At 31.8% G+C, this 12,115-nt stretch overlaps 1 protein-coding gene across 14 annotated transcripts in view; it reads left to right on the forward strand.

Annotated features, from left to right (window-relative positions):
- The first annotated feature begins 8,856 nt into the window (after window positions 1-8,856).
- LOC127732004 (receptor-type tyrosine-protein phosphatase T-like) overlaps window positions 8,857-12,115 on the forward strand; it is a 190,793-nt gene continuing 187,534 nt past the window's right edge. For all 14 annotated transcript variants that reach the window (XM_052241071.1, XM_052241072.1, XM_052241069.1 and 11 more), the window contains exon 1: window positions 8,857-9,070. In XM_052241071.1, coding sequence (XP_052097031.1) covers window positions 8,905-9,070 — 166 coding nt within the window. In that variant the 5' untranslated portion in view covers window positions 8,857-8,904. The remainder of the gene's footprint in view (window positions 9,071-12,115) is intronic.

Here is a 12,115-nt window from a genome sequence, read left to right on the forward strand (position 1 = left end):
TAACTTAAGTTTGCCTCAACCAAATGTTATGAAACTTATACACAATGCTTATTACTACAAAACACGGATCAAGTTTGAATTTTGGTGGCATCACTTTAACCGTTCCAGAATTATGCCCCTTTATAAATGGAAAAATTGCAAAATGTTTAGTTTCCGTTCTCTAACTTAAGTTTGCTTCAACTAAAAGTTATGAAACTTATACACAATGCTTATTACCACAAAACACAGATCAAGTTTGAATTTTGGTGGCGTCACCTTAACCGTTCTAGAGTTATGCCCCTTTATAAATGGAATAAAATGCTTCGCTGGGGCGCAGCTTGATACGACCGCAGAGGTCGAACCCTGAACAGTTGGGGCAAGTATGGACACAACATTCAAGCTTGATACAGCTCTGAATTTGGATTGTCATTAAATATTTGACACAGCATAGGTTTCTGACACAGAAAGAATGTGGTCTAAGAACTTGAATTTTTTTAATTTACCTATTATGGTCCAATGTCCAAAATCAAAATACATGGTTAGATTCAGCATATCAAAGAACCCCATATATTCAATTTTTGTTAAAATCAAACAAAGTTTAATTTTGGACCCCAACTTGGACAAACTTGAAAACTGGGCCCATAATCAAAAATCTAAACACATGTTTAGATTCAGCATATCAAAGAACCCCAAGAATTCAATTTTTGCTAAAATCAGACTAAGTTTAATTTTGGACCCTTTGGACCTTAATGTAGACCAATTTAAAAAACGGGACTTAAAATTAAAAATCTAAATACACGGTTAGATTTGGAATATCAAAGAATCCCAATAATTCAATTTTTGATGAAATCAAACAAAGTTTAATTTTGGACCCTTTTGACCTCAATATGAACCAATTTGATAGCGGGGCCCACAAATAAAAATTCTAAATTCATGGTTAGATTCAGCATATCAAAGAACCCCATATATTCAATTTTTGTTGAAATCAAACAAAGTTTAATTTTGGACCCCAACTTGGACCAACTTGAAAACTGGGCCCATAATCAAAAATCTAAACACATGTTTAGATTCAGCATATCAAAGAACCCCAAGAACTCAATTTTTGTTAAAATCAAACTAAGTTTAATTTTGGACCCTTTGGACCTCAATGAAGACCAATTTAAAAAACGGGACCCAAATTAAAAATCTAAAAACACGGTTAGATTTGGCATATCAAAGAACCCCAATAATTCAATTTTCGATGAAATCAAACAAAGTTTAATTTTGGACCCTTTTGACCTCAATATGAACCAATTTGATAGCGGGGCCTACAAATAAAAAATCTAAAAACATGGTTAGATTCAGCATATCAAAGAACCTCATATATTCAATTTTTGTTGAAATCAAACAAAGTTTAATTTTGGACCCCAATTTGGACCAACTTGAAAACTGGGCCCATAATCAAAAATCTAAATACATGTTTAGATTCAGCATATCAAAGAACCCCATATATTCAATTTTTGTTGAAATCAAACAAAGTTTAAATACTGGACCCTATCTTGGACCAACTTGAAAACTGGGCCCATAATCAAAAATCTAAACACATGTTTAGATTCAGCAAATCAAAGAACCCCAAGAATTCAATTTTTGTTAAAATCAAACTAAGTTTAATTTTGGACCCTTCGGACCTCAATGTAGACCAATTTAAAAAACAGGACCCAAAATTAAAAACCTAAATTCATGGTTAGATTTGGAATATCAAAGAACCCCAATAATTCAATTTTAGATGAAATCAAACAAAGTTTAATTTTGCACCCTTTTGACCTCAATATGAACCAATTAGATAACGGGGTCCACAAAAAAAAAATCTAAATACATGGTTAGATTCAGCATATCAAAGAACCCCATATATTCAATTTTTGTTGAAATCAAACAAAGTTTAATTTTGGACCCCAATTTGGACCAACTTGAAAACTGGGCCAAAAATCAAAAATCTAAATACATGTTTAGATTCAGCATATCAAAGAACCTCATATATTCAATTTTTGCTAAAATCAAACAAAGTTTAATTTTGGACCCTTTGGACATTAATGTAGACCAATTTGAAAACTGGACCCAAAATTAAAAATCTAAATACACTGTTAGATTCGGCATAACAAATAAATAAATGTGATCAAAGATTTTACAAATCTAATGCGCCATACTGTGCAATTAAAGATTACTTCTTGAAATTTTTCAATATTTGAAATTTGAAAAAAAAATAATATTTGAAGAATAATTCTTTTTAATTTCTGAAATCTGAAATGAGAAAAAATTGGCCCCCCACAATTTCTTTTTATCCCCCCCCCTCCTTTTTCCCCCAAAAAAATTCTTTCCCTCAAGATATGGTCATAATCTCAATTCAAATTTCCAATGGAGTTGGCAACCATAATTACCCATTTAAATTTACCATAGTGCTAACTTAATCTATTTTATAATAGAATTAATAAAAATATAGTGTCAAATCTTTCATATGGATTTTTTTGTAAAAAAAAAAGATGAAAACATTTGCAGATATTTTTACTGGTCTTCCTTTATAAATATGCATTTCTTTAAACATAATTTAAAAGCAGTGCAAGGGAAGTAACCAAAACGTTGTATTTGGATTACCTCCCTTACACTGTTTTAGATTATCTTTATTGTTCATTAACCATTACTTTATACATAATTTAAAAGCAGTGTAAGGGAGATAATTTCAATGATGTATTTGATTTATCTCCCTTACACTGCTTTAAATTATGTTTTGTACTAAAGTATTTGTCCATTAACCAGGACAACCTTGTTTTTCCCCCTTTTTTGCCCCTAATTCCTAAACGGTTTGAGCCATAACCCCCCAAAGCAAATCCTAACCATCCCTTTGTGGTATGGAAACTTGTAGTATAATTTCAGAGAGACCCATACACCGTTCCACAGTTATTGTCTGGAAACTAGAAAATGCTCATTTTTGGCCCCTTTTTGGCCCCTAATTCCTTAACTGTTGGTACCATAACCCCCAAAATCAATCCCAACCTTCCTTTTGTGGTATTTAACCTTATGGTCAAATTTCAAAAAGATCCATTCACTTAAACTAAAGTTAGAGTGCGAAAACCAATATGTATTCGGACGACGACGCCGGACGACGACGACGACGACGACGCCGGACGACGACGACGACGACGACGACGACGCCAACGTCATACCAATATACGACCACAAAATTTTTTTGCGGTCGTATAAAAATTGCAAAATTTTTAGTTTCTGTTCTCTAACTTAAGTTTGCCTCAACCAAATGTTATGAAACTTATACACAATGCTTATTACCACAAAACACAGATCAAGTTTGAGTTTTGGTGGCGTCACTTTAACCGTTCTAGAGTTATGCCCCTTTATAAATGGAAAAATTGCAAAATTTTTATTTTCTTCTAAATATCAAGTAATTTTTAAAATTGGAGTTATCTTCCTTTGTCCATGATTATAGTTGAATCAACTACAACCAAACATTATGAAACCTATACACAATATTCATTACCACAAAACTAAGATCAAGTACAAATGTTTTGTTTCCGTTTTCTAACTTTAGTTTGCCTCAACCAAATGTTATGAAACTTATACACAATGCTTATTACTACAGAATACAGATTAAGTACGAAATTTGGTGGCGACACTTTTACCATTCTTGAGTTATGTCCCTGTATAAACATAAAAATTGTTCAAGAGTTATGCGTGTTTACAAATAGAAAAATTGCTGAATTTTTAGTTTTTGTTCTCTTCTTAAGTTAGCCTCAACCAAATGTTATGAGACTTACACACAATGCTTATTACCACAAAACTCAGACCAAGTTCACATGTGGACACTATCCATATTTATTTTTATTGTTTTACACACCAACATCAATTTAACCCCAGTGCTTAATAAAAGTATGTATTGTTCAATCAATGTAAATAATCATACATATATAAGATTTCGTGATTCCAATGACGATGATACAATGGGAATTATATCATTTTTCGCACTTTTATTAGGAAAAAGAATTTACTTGAAATTATTGATCAATGGCTCTGAGAACATTTATCAAAATTAAGACAAACAATGACTATGTCCCAGCTGGTGTTCAATTATAATGAAAACAGTTGAAATTTGTGTTAGAAACTTAACTTCTTTTCAGTTATTGGTAATAGAACAATCATTCAATTAAATATAAAATTTAGAATAACCTAAATCTAAATGACTACTTATATGTCACATTGAATCCAAAATCCAAATTTTCAGTTTTGTTTTCTTATTTTGCAATACCTTTTACTCTTTCTTCTTTTAAGAATTACAAATTTTGTTATCAAACATATAAACTATTTTCCAATTCAAGGCCATTTGCTCCATTTTCTTTCCACTCATATTATATGTTCAATCCAGATTTTTCCCCGGTAAGGAAGTCGATTTTTTTTTTAAAGCAGTCCAATTTAAATTTCATTTGATTTAAGGTGGGATTTTTTGCAGCAAACCCGTTTTGAAAATGTGGGGATTGATTGAAGGTCAGCTGTTGGCAAATAACTGAGGTGGTAGTGGTGGTACATATTATAATAACCATCGGAATCGTTAAAAATACTTGTCTAATAATATGTGTATAATTGTTTTTCCATGAAATTGCCATTTAAAGCTTACTGTCAAGCAAAGTCTAAAAATGGACACCAACTTTCGCACAGACACTTGATAACTCCATCTTAACTCCCGAAGCGCTTTTCTGGATTTTCCTTCAACAAGAATGCTCATACGCAAACATATGTAGAAGTCAGATTTGATATTTTTCATTGTTATATAACAACTAAAATATATGATCAACATTTAGAAGTGTCAAGTTCTTTACGACTACATCGACATACCACTTATGTAAATTACTGAATGGGGGATAACTCTTTTATGAACGACCAAATTTTCTGGATAAAATAACAAAAATATATAATATTAAATTTTTATTTCAAGTTGATGGTTTTTGAAGAAGTACATGTAGTGCTTGTGAGAAAAATCCGTGCAAAAGGAAGGTTAACCTCTACAGAAAAAAAAATTGTTTGTGATGCGGTCGATGTCAATATTGTAGTAACTTCAATATTGAGTACCAAATAAATTTTGTTATCTCGCGGAAGAAAAAAAACGAGAAAGATTTTTGAATGGCATATAAATTAGAATAAATATCAGAAGAAACTGTGAAAATTCATCCATGGCAAAAGTTAAAAGACCTAAATATGTCTTTATTTTTAATTTCAGAGTTACATTGCTACAATAGATATACCAATGGATCGAATTTTTTAGGAAACATAACCAAATCAAATGGAAGTCCATGTTTGAAATGGAACATGGTAAATTCGCCTAGAGTAAAATACCACGAAGACCATAACTACTGTCGTAATCCATTACCTAGTGAAGTTGACAGGCCGTTTTGTTACACCAGAGCTTCAGATTTTGCTTTTGAAAAATGTGATATTCCAATTTGTGGTAAGTATTACCGTATTTTAAGAACGAATAAACAAATGTTTTACAAATTATTGTTAGTCCTTGAAACTTTTACTACAAAAATCATTCAATGTCAAAATTTAATCAATGATTATTGTTGTTCGTCTTTTTGAATTAAATAAAAATAAAGTTTCTCCTTTGAAATACAAAAGATTTGTTATGGGAATATAGTAAAGTAACAATCAGGAGTACAGATAAAATGTCCTCTTCATATAGTCAGGGGCATTACTTAAACAAGTACATTTCAAAATTACCATTACAAGTTATGTTGAAAACGAGGCTTTTTAAATATTACTTATATAAGCAACTTTTTAAAATATTATTTACATAGGTGTCCATTCATTTAGATTTTACTAACTAAAACAAATTTTCACAGACCTCTGGTTATTTTTCCCATGAAATTTAAAAACTTATCCTCCTGAAACACTTATTGTCTTCCAGACGCACTAACATTTCATATCGGCGCTTCTGGTCAAGTATTGGTCTCTTCGGACTATAACAATATCATTATCCTTGAAACACTTGAAGGTAGACAGGTATAAATAGATGGAAACCTGTAAATCAAGCGTATCAAACAATTTTGTAAATGTTCAATATTGAAAACCACCGTAAACTTTACATTTAGATATTAACAAAGCCAACGATCTAATAGCGGCTTTAGCAACTACTTTTGCCATATTATCATAGCTTAAATGCTCAGTAAACAATAAACCTAAATATATATTTTGAGAAACATTATCAATATTGTTACCATTAAGCACAAGTGGAAAATTTGATCTAGATACAGACTGTGTTCTAAAATGTACTATTTAAAAAAAAAATTAACAGATAGGTCATTAGTACAGCACCGTATATTCAAAACATCTAATATTTTTTGTAAATCACTTTCATTCTCAGTAATAAATAAAAGATCATCTGCATATAACAACATGCTAACTTTATGATTTTCAATGTCTATACCTATGTTAAATTTCTTAACCTAATCAACAAGATCATTTTTATATATAGATGTTAAATAACAGAGACGAAAGGATACATACACCCTTGTTTTAGACCACAATTTACATCAAACCAATCTGTTAAGTTACCATGTACTTTAACACAAGACTGTACATTATTATAAGGAGAATAAAGTGACTGTAATATTTTTGAGCTAATACCAATTGATTTTAATTTACAAAATAATAAATTTCTATTTATCCAATCGTAAGCTTTTTTGAAGTCAATGGATGCCACATATGTTGATTGTTTACGAAGTTTTCTAGTTTCTATAATGGTAGACAGTGTACTTAAATGGTCGACAGTACTACGCCCTTATCTTAAACCGGTTTGTTCGTCACATAGGAAGTCAATATCATCAAGCTTGTACGTTAGTCGTGAGTTCAATACCTACAGTACAGTTTGTAGGAATCTGGTGCTAAAGTAATACCAATGTACGACAAAGGATCCCTCGGATCTGATGTTGAGCTTTTCGGAAAAGGCGTTATAATCCCTTCTGACCACATTACCGGAACATTACCAGAGTTAAACCAAACGTTGAAAACTCTAGTGAGTGCATTTAACATAGTTTGGTTCTTGTACAATTCAACTGGTATTTCGTCATATCCAGGTGATTTACCTTTTTTGAACATTTTAAAACATTAAATACTTCTTCAACAGATATTTCACAATCTAACATATCATCATATAAAACATCTACATCATTTTCACACATATTTACAAGACTATCATGATTTTTATTAAACATATTAGAGAAATCGCACTTCCATTTATTTAAGACTTCATCTTTATCACAAGAAATTTGACCATTATCTAATTTTACTTCATGGGAATACTCAAAAGATCGGTACGGGGCACAAAAACAACTACTAGTAACATAAAAATAATAGACACAAAACAACGAAATAAGAGTACTCGCAGTTACAGAAAGATAACTCTAAGCCAATTACAACTTATAAATAAATCATGTTCTCCAAGAATTAAGTATCAATCAGTACACATCCAACGGGTTAAGTGTAAAGACGTCATACACAGTCTGAAAACCACATGACCTTTTGCAATGCCAAAAATATAAGTAAACAGTAACGACAGAATGTAGGATAATGAGTTCTCATAACTGTACATATATATCAATATATATTTAGTTATGTTTTAATTTTTCAAAAACAAAATCGATGTTAGTACCAATAAAAACAAGCTACTGTGTTAAATTGATAACCTTTAAGAATCATTTTTTTTCAAAGGATCAATTAGTTCACAAGGATCTATCTAAATTGACTGACTTTGTAAACAACATCACCGTAAAAATTGTGATATCCCGTTTTTGATTAAAGCTCTACAGATACAGCCAAACTTCCTTACCAAATCTTTGTATCCACGAAAGAATTTGGTACAGATTTTAATTAAGAAATCCCTGACTTAATAATTTATCAATTATACATACATTAGTAGTTTACCGATGTTCTAATGTCATAAGACGACTATTCTTGTATCTGAAGATCTAAGACTGCAAAAAACATGTTGCAATTGAGTAAAGACACAAACGTATCGTATAGGTAAAACAGAAATCGTGATGGTGACCCTAAAAATTATGTAGTATCGATTTCAGTAGTTCTTCCTCTTAATTCTGTTGGATCACAAACCGGCTTACGAAGTCCGTATAGTGTGAAAGAGAGGCGGAAGATATCAAAGGAATATTCAAACAAATAAGTCGAAAAGAAACTGACAATGCCATGGCAAAAAAATGAAGAACGATCAAAAGACAAACAATATACAAAAAACAACATACAAAACAAAAGACTGAGCAACACGAACTCCACCAAAAAACCGGGGTGATATCAGGTGCTCCGAAAGGGTAAGCATATCCTTCTCCACATGTGGCACACGTTGTGTTGATCATGTAGATACAAACTCGGTGACAAATCTAATTCGGTAGGTCAAATTTGGGGAAAAGAGGAGGGGATTATGGTTACGACAATCAGAACATATCTGTCGTCATCTGTGAAACAGGTATTTCATTACGGTTAACCAACGTGATGGCTAGAAGATTCAATATACTATTTTCATATTACCGATTTTGACTACTGAGTTTATAATTTTTCGACAGTTTACCTACTCTGTGGTAGACAATTAGGGTAAAAAAAATCTTTTATATGTTTCTTTACATAAGAAAATCATCGGAAAACAACGCGCAGAAACCCGAAATGAATGAACAAGACAGTATAAGTGTTCATTCTTATATGTTAAATATGGTTAATTTGCAAAAGAACTTTATATCCAAATTGGTTAACAAAACATTTTTTTTTATTGATATAATCATGGTTGTGTTAATTTCTTAAATTTACTCAAAATATTATAATTATACCACAGACTGCAGAAATTCAACAAGTGACCATAGTTACAGTGGAAAGAAAAACGTAACTATGACAGGAAATGAATGCATTCATTGGATGAATGCTTCTGCATACACTACTCAAGACAAAAATTACTGTAGGACACCTGCAGGAGAATCTGACAATGTTGATGGTCCTTGGTGTTATATTAATAATTTTACAGGCCGGGAAACGTGTAATGTACCCGTGTGCGATGGTAAGTTAGTTAAACACAAACAATGCATACGATAAAAGAAATTGACATTAAGTAACAGCATTGCATGTACATAATTGAAATATTAATTCTTTTAGTTTCTTCTCGTTTTTCGGATATTGTTACTACATTGTAAACCGTACAGACCAGAATCCAATTAAAATGTGTGCATAGAAACTGCCTCACATTTTTTCAACGTAACCTTTTACTCTTTTCAAGTAGTCACAGTGATTATTTAGTATTATATTTTTGTATGGAGACTTGAAATTTAAATCATTCATTTAAATAAAAACAGCAAGCTTATTGAAATACCATATATAAAATGTATTCTTAAGAGTAAATGGAGATGAGAGCCATACGTCAATAAGAACGCAACCGACAGGACATATGTTCTTTTCACTATTGTAAACAACGATTAAAACAGGTTCCATACACAGCAGATGCATGTAAATACACTGTATGAGAAAACACTCGACTCACACATGCTCTGTCATACATGTATTATACAAATCAAAACAAAACAAAATAAAATACAAGGTCATAAGCTTTCTCTTAGATTTAGTTTTAATTCAGCTCATGAAAATTCATAGAGATGATATTATACCTTTTAACATTCTGGCTCTCTATTATGGCATGGTATTGGTTGCAAAAATTTGATATTTTTCATTTAAATGCAATATTTTAAATTTAATTGGTATATTTCTTCATTTAAATGCAATATTTTTTTTATTTGAATGGTATATTTTTTCATTTAAATGCAATATTTTTTATTCAAATGGTATAATTTGTCATTCAAATGCAATATTTTTTATTTGAATGGTATATTTTTTCATTTAAATGCAATATTTTTTATTCAAATGCAATATTTTTTATTCAATTGGTATAGTAGTTTTTTTATTTATATGCAATAATTGCATTATGGGAAATTCTTTGACGTCATAATGTCAAATTTGCAACAACGTTTGTGATTGGTCGGTATTGTTTGGATTCTTTCTAAACATGAGTGACCAAGAATTAAAAAACGCGTCAGAATATCGCCCCTCTAACTAAATCTGGCGTTCGTGCGAGTTCTGCACTGGCTGTTAAAATCTTCTGGTCCTAACTATTATTTCTATTGCAAAATTTCGATGGTCAAAACGTTCTGACCACAACTTTTCAAAAACTTTCATTATTTATGGATCTATATGCAAGTATAACTTTTTTTTTTGGATTAGACACCGTTGGTTTTCCCGTTTGAATGGTTTTACACTAGTCATTTTTGGGGGCCCTTTATATCTTGTTGTTCGGTGTGAGCAAAGACTACGTGTTGAAAACCGTACTTTGACCTTTATAATGGTTTACATTTACAAATTATGACTTGGATGGATATTTGTCTCATTGGCACTCATACCACATCTTCTTTTATCTGTATACAACGTAAACCAGACGTTTCTTAGATTGTTTTCTTTTTTTAAGAAATCCTTTGCCGCGCGTTGTGTACTGATTGATACTTCAGTCTGAGAGAACAAGATTTATTTCAGTACTAGTTGTAATTAGCTTTGAGGGAACTATCAGTAATTGCAAATACTCTTATGTCGGTGCTTTGTGTCTATTGTCTTAATGTTAGTTTTTTTTTGTGTGTCTCGTACCGATCTTTTGAGTTAATCTAATTGCAACTGATAAGTGCAGGTTGTTCTTTTATTGGACTGTTACACCACTGTCCAAGCTTCGGGATGGGTTGAGTGCTCACAAACATGTTGTTGTACTGTTACACTACTGTCCCAGGTTAGGGAGAGGATTGGTATCCCGCTAACATGTTTAACCCCGCCACATTCTGTATGTATGTGCTTGTCCCAAGTCAGGAGCCTGTAATTCAGTGGTTGCCGTTTGTTGCTGTGTTATACATATTTGTGTTTCGTTCATTTTATTGTACATTAATTCGGCCGTTAATTTTCTCGTTTGAATTGTTTTACATTTGTGATTTCATGGCTTTTTATAGCTGACTATGCGGTGTAGGCTTTGCTTATTTTCGAAGGCTGTACGGTGACTTATAGCTGTTGATTTCTGTGTAATTTTGAGAGTTGTCTCATTTGCAATCATACCACATCTTCGTTTTTATATTAACCCTGCCATCTTTTTTATTTGCCTGTCCCAGGTCAGGAGCCTGTAGTTTAGTGGTTGTCGTTGGTTCATGTCTCGACTCATATTTGATACTTTGTAAATTGTTTTGTTATGTATAATTAGACCGTTAGTTTTTCGTTTGAATTGTTCACACTTTTCATGTCGGGCCTTTTATAGACGACTTTACAGTAATAGGTTTTTGTCGTTGTTGAAGGCCTTACGATTGTCTATAATTGCTTACATCCACTTCATATTTGAAATCCGGTGGATAGTTACCTTATTAGCAATCATATCCCATCTCTTCGTTTTTATATTATATACATGACTTCTAAACTCGTGTTTTCCTGAACAAGCATGAAATATTTGTCACTGGGCGTTAAAAAGCAACAAACAATCAATCAATTTAAACTTGTGTTAAATAAGAGGAAAACCATTTGATATTTATTTATGTGTTGGGGTGGGGACAGAAGGATTTAATATATGAATATGGTTGCCTAGTAAAAGAGCTGAAAATAGGCATGATTAGCGACAGATTAAAATGAATAATAATGCCCTCTCTTCCCTTCCCCATCCTTCATCTATAAATTAAACTGACCACACGGAATAGCCCAATAATGTTGAAAGTAGTGTTAAACACCAATCAATCAAAATCCCTTTCCTAGAATATCAAATAATCGTCCCTTAACTGTTATTGTTCGTGTAGTTCTTATATTTATCCAGCTTATCGTTCTATAGGGATATCCTACTAAGGCTGGCATACCATAAAAACGTTTATAACACAGCTCACATTCTAATATATCAGCATTCATAAATTTATTAACGTCATTTAGACTAAACGACGCCATGTTTGTTATGTGCCTCTGCCGTCTAAACAACCTATCAAAAAAGAAGAGGTGGAAGAGAGCCAGAACATCTTCCCAATGCAAATCAAAGTACTGAAGTACTGAA

Source organism: Mytilus californianus, unplaced genomic scaffold (genome assembly GCF_021869535.1).
Source record: "Mytilus californianus isolate M0D057914Y unplaced genomic scaffold, xbMytCali1.0.p SCAF_1, whole genome shotgun sequence".
NCBI classification, from domain to species: Eukaryota; Metazoa; Mollusca; class Bivalvia; order Mytilida; family Mytilidae; genus Mytilus; species Mytilus californianus.